Source organism: Pan paniscus, chromosome 22, assembly GCF_029289425.2.
Source record: "Pan paniscus chromosome 22, NHGRI_mPanPan1-v2.0_pri, whole genome shotgun sequence".
Taxonomy (NCBI): Eukaryota; Metazoa; Chordata; class Mammalia; order Primates; family Hominidae; genus Pan; species Pan paniscus.
In genome coordinates this window covers 10,824,450-10,842,897 of record NC_073271.2, presented here as the reverse complement: position 1 = coordinate 10,842,897, position 18,448 = coordinate 10,824,450, and the positions used below count along the sequence as shown (strand labels likewise).

At 36.3% G+C, this 18,448-nt stretch overlaps 1 protein-coding gene across 1 annotated transcript in view; it reads right to left on the bottom strand.

Moving 5' to 3' along the window:
* Positions 1–18,448, bottom strand: part of LOC100985670 (multidrug resistance-associated protein 1-like) — a 92,821-nt gene that overhangs the window by 1,063 nt on the left and 73,310 nt on the right. The window contains 10 exon segments of the mRNA XM_008972543.4: positions 719–746; positions 749–878; positions 2,414–2,572; positions 3,849–3,919; positions 3,922–3,991; positions 6,565–6,666; positions 8,029–8,155; positions 8,881–9,080; positions 13,558–13,713; positions 16,403–16,557. Coding sequence (XP_008970791.4) covers positions 719–746; positions 749–878; positions 2,414–2,572; positions 3,849–3,919; positions 3,922–3,991; positions 6,565–6,666; positions 8,029–8,155; positions 8,881–9,080; positions 13,558–13,713; positions 16,403–16,557 — 1,198 coding nt within the window.

The following is an 18,448-nucleotide window of genomic DNA, read 5'->3' as shown; positions in this document are numbered from 1 at the left end:
TGTATATAATAAGTGTTAAGAATTCAAACACACAGAAGTGGGGTATAAGGTGTAGATGTGGGATGGGCATGTTAGATGGGTGTGCCAAAGAAATCCTCTGGAGAATTTTAAGGCAAGAACTGAAGGACATGGAGAGTGAGGCTTACAGATTTCCAGTAAAAACTTGTTCCAGGTAAAGGAAAGAGCAGATGTAAAATCCCTGTGGTAGGCGTGAATTGGCCTGGCAAACTCATGACACAGCATGGAGGCCAATGTCGCAGAAACACAGAGGGGTAGGGAGAAAGTGATCAAAGAAGGGGTGGTGGGAGTCTTGCCAAGCAGGCCATTACAGGGATCTAGCTCACTTTTCTGGGGTCTCTGATCACATGAAGGGGGCTATCGTAAGGCAACAAACAATGGTGAAGGCAAAGTAGCCCCTTACATTTTTTAGGAACAAGGCTTTTAGAGTAGCAGTCTTGACAAAAGAAGACTCAATTAAATAGTGACTTTTCATAGGGCATTGCTCTTTTTTTTTCTTTCCTTTCTCTTAGTCAGTGGTTTCCCAGCCTAGAGCTACCAATTTACTTTTCCTTCCTCTTCCCTAGAAAGAATCGGCCATGGTGTACTTTAAACAGGCCCTGGTGGCTCAGGAGCTGTATTTCTCTTGGATGCCAATTCGAGTTTCTAAAGAGCTTGGAATGAATAACTTGGACAAGCTCTGCTCTTAGCAGCTTAACTGAGGTCCTCGCCACCCTCTGAAATCTCAGTAGCTTCTCAGGAAGGGACTGCACAAATTGTTTCAAGTGACACAATTCCAGCACTTCCCACAGCTTGCTATCAGAATATTTGTTTAGGGGATCCAGGTTCATATGAAGGGTTCCAGAAAATAAAACAGGGTGCTAAAGCAGGAAATAGTCCCGCATAATCTTACTGTCATGAGGCATAAATACATTTTAAAAAATTAGACTCAGAAAACAAAGCAGGAGAAAGCAAAATTATCAGACCTAATACAGTCATCAAATTCATTTTATATTTACAACAAAAACAGAAGAGAGTCAGAATAAACTAAAATTCATATTAAGTCATCATAAGTCTCCTGATTTTCTTTCTCCTCTTCCTATTATTGAAAATAATAATGAGTACTGAAATAATGATGATAATTACTGCCGTGTAGTCAAGGATATAATATAACATATAATAAATATGAAATATAGTATGTATATAATGTTATCAATCAGTATACCAACTCAGAAAGATAGAAGTTAGTATTCTTATTTTACAGAAAGTGAGCTGGAGGTTCCAAAGAGTTCTTGTCTACACCACACGAAGGTAAGTTAGTGGTTGAAGAGAATTCGAAGACGATTGAGTTCATTTTCTTTATGCTACACCAAGATGCCTAGTGAAACTATATTTTACTCTATCTATAAGAGAGGAACAACTGATGTTTCTTTTTTTCCACTAATTTTTTTCCCTTCCAGAATTCCAGATTTTACTCAAATTTGTTTTGAAGTAAATGCATGAATACAAGTATACGTCTAAACAATATGACATTTTAATATATTAAAATTAGTATTTTAATAGATTTTTAGAAGATAGTACAATGATTTTTTTTTTTTTTTGAGATGGAGTCTAGCTCTGTTGCCCAGGCTAGAGGGCAGTGGTGCAATCTCGGCTCACTGAAACCTCCGCCTCCCAGGTTCAAGCAACTCTCCTGTCTCAGCCTCCTGAGTACCTGGGATTACAGGTGTGCACCACCATGGCCGGATAATTTATGTACTTTCAGTTGAGACAGGGTTTCACCATGTTGGCCAGGCTGGTCTCAAACTCCTGACCTCAGACGATCCACCCGCCTCGGCTTCCCAAAGTTCTGGGATTACAGGCATGAGCCACTGCACCCAGTTTCAGCTGAGTATTTCATCTTTGACTTAAGAGGCATATTTTTAAGCTAGTTTGCATGCCCCTTAATGATCAAGTTCCTTTGATTCCACAGATGGAAAAATCAAAGAACTTGAGAAAAGAGAACTAACTGAATTACTGTTCTTTTTTAATGTTTCTAAACTTCAAGTGAAAAAGAGTCAAATTTCTACACTCTAACAACTAAGCAAAAACTTCAGTAATATTTCCTTCAAAAAAAATCAATGTGTTTCAGTCTGATCTATTTATTTGAATTTTATTTGCACTTACTATTATGAAGGAAATTTTATCAAAAAGATGTACTGGTTTTTCAAATAGATAAATGCTCTTAGGAAGAATGCTTTATGATAAGGGTGTTTAAAGAGGATTCAATTACATAGCAGTTTTTCATATATTCCATTTAAAATCATATGGCTTCAAACAATGAATTTATAGACTTGGAAGGAACAGATTTTTAAAAAGAAAGACAACAGATTTACTTGGAGTGGGTTAAGAAAGCCTATGGCAACATAGGCTTTACCTGTGGAATAATATTAAGTTTTCCACGAAGGTCATGAAGTCCAATAGTTGATATATCAATTCCGTCAATAATAATTTTGCCTCCTGCTCTCTCCACAATTCTAAATAAGCAATTTGATAGTGTGGATTTGCCTGCTTCAGTCCTGCCCACAATTCGAATCTGTAATGAAATAATCATAAACTCTACTTTTTGTAAGGAAACAAGGCCTTTGCACTGGCAACAAATGTATTAGGTGTCAGGTCAGTGGGATCTAATTTTGTCAGCAAGACTAACCTTGATAGGCGTGGAAGATGTCAGGTGACTTCTAAGGACCAGTCTTTATCCAAATACTCTTTACTTGCTGGAAAGGCTCTGACTAATCTGTGTTTTTCCTTTAGTTCTGAGTAATTTAGTTGCTTCCTCACCAAAGATCCCCAGCAGACCCAGGAAAAACAGATCATTCCTGAACCACCCCTGAACTACCCATTAAAGGTTAGGGCAAAAGAAGCAATGATAATGAATGGTTTTATTGAGATTTTCAGAAAACAGATTTTCTCTGTCTTCCCTTCATTGAAACAAGCAAAGAAACAAATAGGGCACTGGAATCTTTTGCCAGATAGACTAGAAAATCCAAAGGAATATCTGTAAATTTCCCTGGTGTATCAAAGGAACTCTGCATTAAAACTATTATGGGCAGCCAAAAATAGTGTTTAAGGATTTTGACTCCTGGCCAAAATAATCATTTTGTCCTAAACATCCCAGTGATTAAACGTTTCCCTATGACCATGAGAACTAAAGAGCAATATCTTCTGGTTGCTGATTTGTGTCTTGGTATTAATAGGAATGTTAGGCAGATAGAATATTAAAGTCGTTGGTTTACCCTAATATAAAATCTTAAGTCTAACAAAATACATCAGAAAAAACAGAAATCTGTTGAATTCATTGGGGTAATGAAAATTTCAGAATGATTTGTCTGTTCCAAAAATATTTCTGCTCCAAAAATATTTTTGCTAATGTGTCTGTTTGCTTTTTAAAACATAAAACTAGTATCATATACTATCGATAGTTTTGTAAGTTGCTTGTGTTAACTAAAGTGCATTTCAAGCATTTTCCCATCTCTTTAACGGTTTTGGAAAACATGATGTCTTTGAGTACACAAATAGTCAAACATATGGATTTATTGTGTTTGGGGTAACGATTTACTTATTGTTGAAATTCATTTTATAGAGGAAGTAAAAACTAAGTACACCAAAGTTATGTTTCACAGTAGTATATGAGCAATTTAATTAAGAAATGTATTTTTTATAGAGGGAAAACTTATTCAGTACACACCAACCACATGTCTTTATTACTTTTGTGTAACAAAAGACCACCTTATATTCAATATCATATTATACTCAACAATGAATGCATTCAGATAAAAGGGAAACCAAAACATATGAAATATATATGATACCTTCTCTTCCCCATGAGTCTGGAAAGTGATATCTTGCAACGCTAAACCAAGATCATCTCGGTATCGAGCCGATAATTAATAAATTCCACCATACCTTTATTGGGCCATTGTAATGGAGGTCTTCTAGACATTATCCAAGGTGACTTAAAACAAAAACAAACAAAAAATAAGTACTTTAAACAACAATTATAATTAAAAAATCCCTACCCCCAAAATAATTCTTATGCAGGTAACAAAAGTGAATATAAATGATGAAAGACATTTGTGGATATTATGATTTTCTGAAAATAGTTTTAAATGTTACCAACATGAAACTTATCTAGTTATAAGAAAATATTAGAAATAAATATTTTGAGGTAGCAAGACTTCTCATCTCTTATCAAGTTATTAAGAAAAAATAACTTGAAATTTTAGCTGAGATAAGGACAGCTTGTCATTCATTCATTCCTCAAAGGTTTGCTGTGTCAGTCACTATTTTAGTCGCTGGAGGTTCCGCAGTGAGAAAAACAGATAAAAATTATTTCCCTTATGGGGTGTAGTGGGGACAGACAAAAAGAACCATATAACATATGCAGCCATGTTGGATGATAATAGAGCTTTGTAAGACAAGAAACAGCCAGGGTTGGGAAAAGGAGGAGGTGTCATTTAAAGAAGTGTAGTTAGGAAAGGCTTTGATGACTGTGGTCAGAGAAAATGCTAGGTGGATACCAATGGAAGAACATTCTAGGCAAAGGGTTTAATAACTAATTGGATCTAATTAGTTGTGCCCAAGACCTAAGACAGGGGCCTGTGTGAATACTGGAGGAAGCACGAGGTAAAAGAACACACAAGACTGCGTGATGCCTGGGCAGTGAGGTAAAGTGTTTCATGGGAAAGAGAGTGATGGCTAACATCAAATGATAGATCAGGTAAAGTGAGGACTGAGAAAGAACCCGTTGTGATTTTCATGAGTCAAGTTTCAGTGGAATAGTGGGATCAAAAGCCTATTTGGTGAGGGTCCAAAAATGAATCAGAGAAAATGAAATAGAAAAGCAAGTACAGGCAACTTTGCAAAAGAATTTTTCTGTAATGGAAAGCAGAGAAACAGGTGTAGAGGGCTGAATAAGGTTATTTGAACACATTTATCCTTCCACATCAAGAGTTTTTGTAGCAGTATTTGTCACAACTTGCGTCAAAGTACACAAAGATTTTTGTTTGTTTAAATGTGTGTACACACATATTTTTATCATCTTTTTCTAATGTGAAAGAAATATATTTTATGATCAAAAATTTAGAAAATATAGAAAAATAATATTTGATATTAGCCATGAGATGATAGACTGAACAAGTTGAATATTGGTAACTGAAGATTGTGAAGGTAGACTAATCTTTCATGAAATTTCTTTGAGAAGGAAAGACAAGACCTGGGGAAAAATCCAGAGGAAAATTCAAAGTTCAGGTAGGAGTTGGAGAATGTAGAAAATATTTTGGCTTAGTTACAGGCTGAGAGGAACTGCAAGGGAGTGGGAATTAGAAGAGGTGGTTAATGGAGTAAGATCTGAGAGAAGACAGGAAGAAATGTTACCAAAAATGCAATGGGAAATGTTAGATTTTTCTTTGGAGGAGGTACCTGTTCCTCAGATTCATGAGCAAAAGAGGAAGAGTTACAAGATAAAAAAGAAAGATAGCTTGCTAGGTGGATTGAAGAAGGAACAGAAATTCAAGTCATCTTTGTTATCTGCCCTGTTAATTAATAGAATTGGAAGCAGAAGTAATCCAGATGAGTAAAATATTTTAGAAACTTAAATATTATACTCTGTCAATAGTTGAAATAACTCTTCACCCTCCCAAATTACAGTTAGAGGGAACAAAACAGACTGATTTATTCTCCTCTCCCTTCCCATTCACAGAGATACTAATGATGAGTAAATAGAACAAAAGGTATAAGCAATAAAATGTAATTAATTTAGAATTGTGCAGAATCTAAATAATTATGAGTTGACTATATTAAGACACTTTTATCACTGTAAAATCCCCACAAAGTTATAATTGCAAGTTGAATTTTTTACTCTATACATCAGTAGAGGACAAATCACTGTGCCTTTTAGAAACAAGATAACATCTTGCATTTTTATAACTCATTGAAGTAGGGATATATCTTATAATTTAGGGTGTATCCTAATTTAATTAGAAGTATTTTTATTTCTATTTTAATGATATATAAAATAATAGGCCACTTTGTAGCAATTTTGGTTTTAATTTCATTGAAACACTGAATATCATATGAATTTGGAAATGCAGGTTTGCTTAACATTTTTTTTAATGTCAATTTATGGTACATTACGATGTCTTACTCCTGCATCCAATCCATTTATTGATTATTTAGGAGTGCTTACCTCTTTTTTTTTTCCCATACTTTTTTTTTTATTAGACAGGATCTTGCTCTATCACTCAAGCTAGAGTGCAGTGGCGTGATCATAGCTCACTGCAACCTTGAACTCCCAAGCAGAAGGGATTCTCCTACTTCACCCTCCCAAGTAGCTTGAACTAAAGGCATAAGCCACCATACCCAGTTTTCTTTCTTTCTTTCTTTCTTTCTTTGTTTCTTTCTTTCTTTCTTTCTTTCTTTTTGTAGAGACAGAATCTCACTATATTGACCAGGCTGGTCTTGAATTCTTGAACTTAAGTGATCCTCCCATGACTCCCAAAGTACTGGGATTACAGGAGGCGTGCTTACTTCTTTATCCATATTTTCATATTCACAAACTCTTTCAACAGCAACTGCATTGGTTTCAATTTCACATGCTTTCTTCACCCAAAAATTCAGAGAATGAGTTATCTGGGGGGTATGGGGGAGGAAACAAGAACTTAATGGATGTTCTTTAGTTTTTTATGTAATATAAATAATACTTTATTTTTTATAGAGTTTCACTTTTCATTTCTTGAATCTGCTGAGAGCTCGTCACATACTGTCTCATATACTTTATATCTTTTGATTATTATTTAGCAGCTCTAGAAATAAGCATATTTCTTCATATGCATATTTGTGTTTAAGGGTACAAACTCATTAATATCATAAATAATGGAATTACTTGGGATAAGATAGACCATAATTCAACATATATGCAAGAAGTGCACAGTGGGTATAAGGAATGATGAATACCAAGATTGATGGGATATGCCTCAAAAAAATGTGCATCCTAAATGAGAAAAAAAATAGTGTGCAAACACTTTGGCATTCTTCACTACCTTCCATCAGAAGGAAGATTCTCCTAGCTTTCTAACTATTCCTGCTCCCCTATTAAAAAAAAAAAACCTATATTTTCTTCTCACTCTATTCCCAAATGTAGATTCTCTAAGGGTGTAACTTTGAACAGAATTCTAAAAGTCAAAAAACTTGTACAATCCAATTTTTTTCTTGAGTTTGGTGCCAACTCATTTGATAGACCACCTGACTTGAAGTGATATGGGGCTCTTCAAAGCGTTTACTTAATCCAGTTAGGGTGTACATGCAGTAGTGTTTGATTATGGGCTTCTGAACCAGTCCCTGGATATGGCTATGTACATATTTCCTTTCTAGAAGCCTAAATTCTGAATTCTGAAATGCAACTGGCTCAAGGTTTTTGGATATGGGACCAAGAGTATATAACACAATCACCTAGACTTATCTTCTACATAATGTGGAAGCAGTTTAGGGCATTTGCTATTTTACAAAGGGGGCATGCATCCTACCACTAGTGCATTGCAGTGTAATATCAAATAGGGTTTATTAGGGAAAAACTTATAAGCCGAAGAGAAACAGCAAATATATTCTCCCTAGAGAATTATCTTCTTGCTTAGGCTGAGCAAATGAGATACACCAGCTGTGTTGGAGAGGGACCCTACCCTTGTAATACTCTATAAATCCACCAGGATAGAAGAGCAGGAAACTTCTGAGTAACTACAGAATAGCAGGAGTTTCCTGGTCTTTTAGCACTCAGCCTTGAGTATTAGCCTATTCTTCCTATAAGTTAACTTAGAATTGCTGAGCTAGCTTCCTGCTACTAACAAGATAGAGAAGGAAATGAGCCTCCAGGGCAATCCAGATTTGTCTCTCATTACTTAGTTAATATAATATATAATTCAGACAAGCAAAGAAGAAGAGTGTTTAATTAATTGGATTATAAACATACCATATACCACAAAAATCATTATTACTTACATTTAGGGCATAGGATACAGACAAACCAACTATTGCTGAATCTATAGAATTGCCAGCCAGCACAGCAAGCAGTGCAGCAAAAAGCACCATTAAGTTGCCAAGAAATTCAAGTCTAACAGACAGCCACCTGTGATAGATGGAATATATTCCTGAGTAACTGAGATGAAAAAGTTTTGGTGCATTTGGTACTAACCCTCTCCTCTGGGAAATTGAGACATAAACAGCAATAGCTGCTTTCTTTTTTCTCCCCAACTTACTTGGAACTCAATCAAACATGGGATCATCACATGATAACTTAAAGAATTCATCTGCATGAAAATGCATTTTACTTTTGCAGAACTTTGCTTTAAAACTTGATCCGAATTTAAAAGCAAAATAACACCAGCTATAATGATGTATTGCATTTTTTAAATCCTATTGGAAAATCAATTCCCTTTCCAATTGTATATACTTTTTAATATGATAAAATTAGTCTTTAAAAATTGAAACGTGCTCAACTTCTATTTAATTCATTTTTCTCCTTTATGTGAGATTGTAACTTCAAATTCAAAAATTTTACAAAACAGTGTATACAAATAAAATATATTCTAAAGATATAAAACACAATGTCGAATTATGTCATGAGTAATTCTAAAAGCACCTTTTTCATATTAAATAGTATGTACCTTTCATGTGAATATAAATAGATATAATTTAATTTAAATGTACATTAAACACTGGAAAATATTTGTCTTATTAATACATACTTCTAAAACTTGGACGAAATGCCATTTCAAAACCATCTGTTTAGAAGTCAGTGAGCAAGATGTCTAAGAAGAGATTGATCCTAGGCTAGGTATTAACGGGACTTACAGGTTGAAAATTACATTATTGTAGAAACAGACCAAGTCTTCATTCACCACCTCTTTGTATTGCTGGATAAACCTCTGTTCATGTCCAAATGCTCTGATGGTGGACACTCCTGATAAAGTCTCACTAAAGTGAGAAATGACAGGAGAACAGGACCCTCCTGTCAACCTCCAGATTTGCCGAGAGCTTGCCACATAGTATCTCTAATCAGAAGACAGAAAGAAGCAGTCGGAAAAATGTAGCAGAAATTGCTTCAATAGTTCAAAAACTACAAGACCCTTGTGTTGTGATTTAAAGAGTGACCCCCCAAAAGTCAGATACAAGTCCTAACCCCCCGTATCTGTGAATGTGACCTTATTCAGAAATAGCATCTTTACACATGTAATTAAGTTAAGGATCTCAAGATGACATCACCCTGGATGTAGGGTGGACCCTAAATCCAATGTTGAGTATCCTTATAAAAGACAAAAAAGAAGACATAGACACAGGGAAAACACCATCTCTGCCAGTGGCAGAGATTGAAGTGATGTGTTTAGAAGCCAACGAAAATATCAGGATTGTTGACAGCCAGCAGAAGCTAGGAGAGGAGCATGAAAGAGATTTTCCCTCAAAGCCTCCAGAAGGAATCAACTCTGCCTATATATTGATTTTAGACTTCTGGCCTTTAGATCTGTGAGAGAGGCCAAGTGTGGTGCCCACGCTTATAATGCCAACACTTTGGGAGGCCAAGACAGGAGGGTTGCTAGAGCCCAGGAGTTTGAAACGAGCCTGGGCAATGTAGGAAGACCTTGTTTTTACAAAAAGTTATATATATATTATATATATATTGTATATATATAATATATATATATATGAAGACTTCATTTTTACAAAAAGCAAAACATATATATATTATCCAGATGTGGTGGTGCATGCTTGTTGGCCTAGCTACTCGAGAGGCTGAGGCAGGAGGATCACTTGACACTTGAGCCCAGGAGGTTGAGACTGCAGTGAGCTATGATCATGCCACTACACTACAGCTTGGGTGACAGAGCCAGGCCCTGTCTCATAAAAATAAAATAAAATAAAACAAAGAGATTTTTAAAAATTGTGAGAGAATACATTTCTGTTGTTTTAAGCCACCCAGTTGGTAGCACTTTGTTAGAGAAGCCTTAGGAAACTTGTGTGCCCTTGTAATGGTGAAAAGCCCAAATTCTGAGGCTGGGAGCGGTGGTTCACCCCTGTAATCCCAGCACTTCAGGAGGCTGAGGCAGGCAGATCACTGGAGCTCAGGCGTTCAAGACCAGCCTGGGTGACATTGTGAATCCCCATTTCTACCAAAAATACAAAAATTAGCCTGCTGTGGTGGTGACTGCCGGTGGTATCAGCTACTCAGGAGGCTGAGGCAGGAGAATCGCTTGAACCTGGGAGGCAGAGGTTGCAGTGAGCTGAGATCATATCATGCCACTGCACTCCAGCTTGGGTAACAGAGTGAGACCCTCTCAAAAAAAAAAAAAAAGCGCCAATTCTGGACAGCACAACAAGAACATAATTGGGCAAAATTTCACTTCGACAATGCTCTCAAATGACCATTATTGAGTCCCTTCTATGAAGAAAGCTCTATGTTACATGTTGAATATGTGACCGAACAGTTAACTCATTGAATGAGGGAAGCAGACCAAATGCACAATGATATTTTGTACTTAAACATAATTATAGAAAAATAATATTTTTTATGTTTTTCTTCATATATTTCCACTACAGTCACAATTATAAGTTATCTATTTCCCCTTGGCTTGAAGTTGAGGACAATTAGGATAGGTAAGACTGTTGGGAGCTGGATGGAGCATGCCCTGTATTAACTGGATTATTAATCAGCCCCGGAAAATTGCTACCAACTGGAAATGAAAATCAAGAGTTATGCGGTCTTGCACAATTTTCAGGAAAATTTTAAATCTGGAATTTTATGTAAAATCCCAGATTTTAAAATGTCTACATTTGGTAAAAACACTGAGCAAGCTAAATAAAACCATATCTCAGGTTACATACAGCCTGGTGGTCTACAACTGAACTCTATGCTAAGTGCTCTGAAGAATACAGGGGACTATGGCATTCTGAGGCTGTAAAGGATTTAGATTGCCTAGATTAGGGAATATGTTATTGGGGTCACAGACCATGTGAGTAGATAAATAAGGGTAAAATGCTTTCCCTAGACAAATGCAAATACGCATACACACTTTTAGCTTCTGATCAATTTTCAGTGAATTGTAGAATCCATGGAGTTCTTTCATGCAACTCTCTGGGGAATCTGGTTTAAGAAATTTTATCTAGATCAATGCTTCTCATACTTTAGTAAGAATCATCTGCCTGAAGGGTTTGTTGAAAGGCAGGTTTCTGGGCCCTACCTTGGGACATTCTGACCCAATAGGTCTGGGCTATGGCCCATGGGTCCAGGAACTACACTTCACACAGCACACATCCAAACCAAGCCTTTTATTTCACAGGGGAAAGAAATAGAGCCTAGAAAGGGAAATGATGTCCCAGGCAGGTAAGTAAGGAAGATGACTAGAACTCCAAGTTCCTGCATCCAAATTCAGACCTCATCCTATATTACTGCCCCTAATGAGACATGATCTCTAGACTCCATTTTACACCTGATAACTCTGTTATAGTTTACCAGACAGGAGACCAACACATAAAATTTCATTTGCCACATAAGTGCTTTTTTTCTAGATTTTTACAATATATATAAAACATAGTCTCTGCCCCCAGAGCACTTACATTTTCATATATTCTGGATTTATTATACCATCAGTATATGCCAGCAGTGTAATAAATCCATAATAGCCGATATTAGAATAGTAGATAAGGAGTCAGTTCTTTTTGCACTATTGTGATAGAGAATGCTCCACACAGAAAATGGAAAATGACCTAGGCCATCAATGTCAAGTAAGATCGGGACAGACAGAAAGAACAGGGAAAAGATGTGAAGTAGGAAGAATAATGGAGTATAGGTATGGAAATGAGAAAATCATTTGTAGTCTGGCTTGAGCAGACTAAACTCTAACATGAATTTTAAAACTTGGGTTTTTGAAAAGCATTAAATTCTAAGAATCTTTTTGTGAAAAGAGCCTCAGATACTTCTATATTTAAAATATGCTTCAGCATTGATTTTACCTTGTATGTTATCAGTTGAAACTGACTATCAGGATAAAGAAATCATGCTTTGGAATAAATATTATTTTAATATAGGAATTTCACTGAAAATTTAGAAATAATGGGTAATTTTCTCTGTATTTTATACTTCATTTAAAATCTCCAACTAATGTAAGGATTACATTTTCATAGTAGATTGCATATTTGAGGATAATCAACTAAAATATGGAGTGGAAAAATATACATTCATTATTTTGGATTCAGTCTGAGCTCCATTTACACCTATAATCTACTTTTGTTTTTCTGTTTACTTAAACTAATTTCATCTTTTACTGAAGTCCTTATTGCCAAGATAAATAAAATAAATGGGAAATAGTTATTTCTGCAACTGTCTTTAAATTTCACTCTTTATTTGTGGATTAAGCCTGTAATAAAAAATTGCACATACTTCGATAAAGGCAATGTAAAAAGATGTTTAAAATGTTTTATAATAATAATCTCTTGATATCATATATTTGAAAAATTCATCTATTTATAGTTCTTGCATGTTTGACTGGTACCTTGGTATAAGTGTCAAAAAAAGTTGTGGGAACAGAAATAAGGTGTATAAATCTGTGAATATGAAAAGAACTTTTATGTCACAGTGTAGGAGCGAGCTGGAGAAATTTCATTTATGTGAGTCATTTCTGTATGAATCTATAAACTTTTTTTAAACCAAAAGCTGTCATGGTTTCTTGTAAAATAATAAAGATAATAAAGACATCCATTTTAATTGATGCTTTTCATTGTTTAATAAAATTGCTTTGTTTGATTGCTGAAGAAAAAATGCTAAGAAATTTTGTTTTCCACTGAAGCCTTACAGTAACATAATTTTGCAAATGATATAATATGAAGATATCATGTAAGTATCATGAGAAGCATATTTAGCTCTTCCAGCAATTGTTTGTCTGGAAGAGACAGGTGATGTCTGAAAAAATAGGACAAAAAGGCAGTATCTGTTTCTCTCTTGGATATGCAGGGAAATTAATTTTCTGCTAAAATGACAACATACAGGTTTTGTGGCGGGCATAAAAATGCAGGCCCCAGCTCTCCTGCTGCAGGAGCATAGCTGACTGACAGCCCCTGCGACTGCACTGACAGATCCACTGTATTAGCATAGAGGCCAGCCAATGACTGAGCACTGGCAGAAAGTGCACATGAGACCCTCCAATGGGCAACTGTGATTGAGAGCTTCCTGTTGAACCTGTTGTAGAACTGTCCTGTAGTCCAAGACCCTTGTTACCCAATCCGTCTTCTTTCCTTTTCTCCCTCACAGGGATTCAGCCTGAGTCGCTGTCTGAGGGCTTGCTCAGCCCAGGCTTCTTCTGCTCCCTCTCCTTTATCTTCTACAGGCATTTCCCCCAGTAAAATCTCTAGTACATGTATTTCTTTCTTCGACTCTGCTTCTTAGAGAACCTGGACAAAGAGGAGGTTTAAGTGGGTGTGAAACTATATTTGATTGTGAACTTATAAGTTATTAATACAAATAAAAATGTATGCACTTACTTGTATAGAGAAATAGAAGAACACTAAGGGAATAATCCCCAGAATGAAGAGGGGCAAAGCTCCCACAATGACCAAAACTGTTCCAATAACATCCAATGTACAATTCACCCACAGCCGTAAATAGTAATGCAAATGCATATCAATTATAAATACGTCCTGAAAAATTTGATATTAGGTCACTTTATTTTTAACTTTTTACAGTTTAAAATGAGAGAAAGAAGAAATATATTATTCAATGGCAAAATTAAAAATGTTTACCCAGGTATGACAATCTATTGATTTCATAAATAAATCTAACTACATGATCTTTGCTCATCCCCATATATTTTTCCCCTGTAGTCAACTATAACAATTAAAAGGCTGTTCTGATTTCAAGATACTTATCATCAAGCAATTTATATTTCCCAGTGACCACTACATGGCAATTAATTATACAATTAAAGTCAGACTTTGATCAAAAAAGCAAAAACAAAAACAAAAAAACAGTCCATAATTCAATAGCTGTTTTTTTTTAATTCCAGTATTTGGGGCATTGGGCTACCATTATTTATGACTCAAAATTTGTAAATCACTCCTGGGGCATTGTTATCAACTAAGAACATGTTCAGTGGCCTTCCTGGGAACTGGATCCTACTCATATCAGAAGAGACAGGAAAACAAGATAATCTTCATTTATAAAATTATGAACTGAAAGATGGAGTGGCAAATAGGAATGAGAGAAGGACAAAGGGAAGGTCATGCATTGATATGTACTTTTTTTTTTTTGAGAGAAAGTCTCGCTGTGTCACCCAAGCTGGAGTACAGTGGTGCGATATTGGCTCACTGCAAACCTCTGCCTCCCAGGTTCAAGCATTTCTCGTGCCTCAGCCTCCCACGTAGCCAGGATTGCACTCATGAGCCACCATGCCCAGCGAGTTTTTATATTTTTAGTAGAGGCGGGGTTTCGTCATGTTGACCAGGCTGGTCTCGGTGATCCACCTGCCTCGGCCTCCCAAAGTGTTGGGATTACAGGCGTGAGCCACCGCACGCAGCCTGTTTTACACTTTGTTGCATATAACTTAATCTGTTTGTGGCACAAGGTATCACCTGAGAGATGCCAGGGAATACTAAGACACTGAACCTTGACTGGATGAACTACTCAGTTCAGGACAAAACTGATATAAAAAAGAGAGATGAAATTTTGTTAATTCTACCCTCTTTTGGGAGTTCCCTGGTTATTTCATATACCAAACAATGTAACAGTATTGTATTCACATGGAATTTCCTGTTTTGAATTTACCTGCCTGTACTCCCATCTGCTTAAGACTCAATCATTTGAAATTTTACTATATAAAAATGATAATAAATCAGTAGGGTTGTAGTCAGAAATGTCCTCTGGGAGAAACAGAATGGTGGTGATCAAATTCTTCTATAATTTTTCAAAAGACAGTATGTACTTTGGTACAATTAAGCTTGATTTAATATTACATTAGAAATTTATTATGTTAGGTACTTTCATTTATGTTTTTGTGTTTTATCTTCACTTCCCTTTATATACCCACCATGTTTTTACATATACATAGAAATGTGTTTATACACTTTGAGGTTATGGACTTGCGCATCTTAATATAGGGACCACTAGCAATATGTGACTACTGAACACTTGGAATGTGGCTATTGCAAATTGAGATATGCTATAAGCACGTGATAAAAACCAGATTTAAAATACTTTGTACAAAAAAGTATAAAGTTTAATCAATAATTTTATATTAATTACAGTTGGGAATAATGTTTTGGATATACTGTGTTAAATAAAATGTATTATCACAATTAATTCTTTCCATTGTGTTTTCTTTTACTTCTTTATTATGGCTACCAGGAAATTTAAAATCACATACGTGGTTTGCATTTTATCTTTATTGGACAGTTCTATTAGAAACATTTTATAGTAGACACAATGAGAAAACTCCTACAGATAAGCAGAGACACTCTGAAAATCTCAACTCATTCCCCATTCACCATAAGTGACGTTATGTTTTCTTAAAGGCAGGATGTTTTTAAAGTCTAGATATCTCCACATTGACTTACATTTTTTCTTTCTTTCTTTCTTTCCCTCTTTCTTTCTTTCTTTTTTTCTTTCTTTCTCTCTCTCTCCTTCCTTCCTCCTTCCCTCCCTCCCTCTCTCTTTGTTTTTCTTTCTTTCTTCTTTCTCTCTCCTTCCTCCCTACCTCCCTCCCTCCCTCCCTCCCTCCCTTCCTTCCTTCCTTCCTTTCTTTTAGATGGAGTTTCGCTCTTGATGCCCAGGCTGGAGTGCAGTGGCGCAATCTCGGCCCACCACAACCCCCGCCTCCCAGGTTTAAGCGATTCTCCTGCCTCAGCCTACCGAGCAGCTGAGATTACAGGCATGCACCACCACGCCTGGCTAATTTTGTATTTTTAGTAGAGACAGGGTTTCTCCATGTTGGTCAGGCTGGTCTCGAACTTCCGACCTCACGTGATCCGCCCGCCTCGGCCTCCCAAAGTGCTGGGATTACAGACGTGAGCCACCGTGCCTGACCGACTTACATTTTCTTTCCCTTCTTAGCCTAAAGCAGTGATTCTCAAACTCGAAGTGTGTAAGAATTAGAGTGGTACATCTCAAAGCATGTGTTTCTTGGATTCTTAAGTAATTTTTCAGTGTTATTTTAATTATATGTACAAAATGTGACTCTGTTGGTACATCAATTATATACGTCCTAACGCTTAGAAATATACTTAACAATGAAATCTATATAAAACACATAATATTTTGTACAGGTGAGCATATAAGGTACTAAATATGGGTCACTTTTATGTATGCTATTTAATAAGGTGTGTCTTTGCTTACCTTGGTGAAATGACTGATGATCTGGCCTGTGGAATTTGTTTCAAAAAACTGGATGGGGAGGTGCAGTACATTATTTAACAGTTGAACATACATGGTTCGAGAGGCAGCCAGGGATCCTCTAGTGATTACATAGGCTCCAGAGCAGACAAAAAGACCTAAACACACATAGTTATCACAGTTACATTAACAATATAAGGAAATTTGTGTTTTAGCTTTCAAAAGATTGCTGTAAAAAGATTAATTATAAAAGCTATTTATATTATTTTAACTGAAAACTCAAATATTATACCTAAAATGTGTAATTGTAGACTAAAATAAATATAAACATATGATGTATGTGAAATAAATACACATTTCTGATGTTTTGCCATGCTGCTCCTACAGCAGAACACTCCCATTTGTGGTCATAGGTTCCACACAGAAATGTACAGAAGATAAAAAGTCGATCTAATGCACGGAAGTTTAGCAACCTATTACCTTTATGATGTTCTGTGGGACAATATGTTAGTTACCAGTGCTTTTAGCCAAATATTTCCATTCTTTCAGGTTCTTGGTACATAGTAGAGTTGAACTTTCTGGCCCCCTTTTGGTTGATACACCCAAATGAATAGTTTTGAACCATGAATTATAAGAGAAATGATACATGACACTTCCGAGTTAGAACATTTAATTGCTGGTGTCAGTCCTATTCCCTTTGCACAGTGCCTGCCAGCATTTAAAATGGTGCTTGGCTCGTTTCCTCAGCTGGAGTCCGTAGGATAAGCAGAGTCCCTTTCCTGACCCACAGTGGACACATAAAATGAGTGAGGGCTACAATTCTTTTGGTGTCCTAAGCTCCTGAGAAGTGGTTGATGGGAGGGTTGTTCTTGCATTAGCTACTTGGCAGGTAAACTTGCAGCTTTAGTGGAAGAAGCTGAAAAACAGTTATTAGCACACATAGAAACAGAAGAAAGTTCTTTGAAAGATACATTTCCATCAATATGTGAAGGCTGGGAACAAAACCAACCAGCACAAAATAAGTAGATCTGCAAAATTAAGAGAGTTGTGAACACTTTATTTGAACCTCTGGATCAAGTGTGTTTAAAAATTGATGCCTGGGCATTTTACCTTTGGGTGTCAATACACTTCCATGTTACTTAAGCCAGTTTGCTCTTGAGTCTTAACAGATACACAACTGTCCCATTGCACTCTAGCATACAAAACTGCTAATAAAAGTGTGTTGCCAATATGATCCTTGTTCCTTTGCAGGTATCATGTTTAAAACAAAACAAAACAAAACAAACTAGTTGCTTCTCACCATCTTACATTCTTTTAGCTAATTTCCTTATATTTTTGAATAATATATCATATGGCTATTAGCTTTCTCAGTCTTAAGTGTGTTCTATTATTTTCCTCCATTCCTCCCATACTTCCCTATTTCCCTTCCAATAGATTACCCATTTTTTCTCAAATATTCAATAAACACATATTGCTTATGAAGGTCACCAAATATGTAGCTTGTGTCACTAATTTTCTGTATGCTTAATTTTCTGTGTAACTAGGGCTAATTTATTCCCAAACACTTCAATAGCCAAAAGTCTCTTCTGAATACACTCAAACTCATCAAATATCCTACTGTTTCTTTAATCTTATTTAGCACCAGCCCTCTGCAACATAAACTACTGCCTTGGGACTCTCGGTCTTCCTGCTCTAAACTAGAATGGTTGCTGGAACAGGCATTTCTATTCTTCAGTGTGGGAAGTTTTTCGTTTTTTATTTTTTATTTTATTTTATTATTATTATTGTTTTTTTTGAGACGGAGTCTCGCTCTGTCGCCCAGGCTGGAGTGCAGTGGCGCGATCTCAGCTCACTGCAAGCTCTGCCTCCCGGGTTCACGCCATTCTCCTGCCTCAGCCTCCCGAGTACCTGGGACTACAGGCGCCCGTCACCACGCCTAGCTAATTTTTTGTATATTTAGTAGAGACGGGGTTTCACCATGTTGGCTAGGCTGGTCTCGATCTCCTGACCTCAGGATCCACCTGCCTTGGCCTCCCAAAGTGCTGGGAT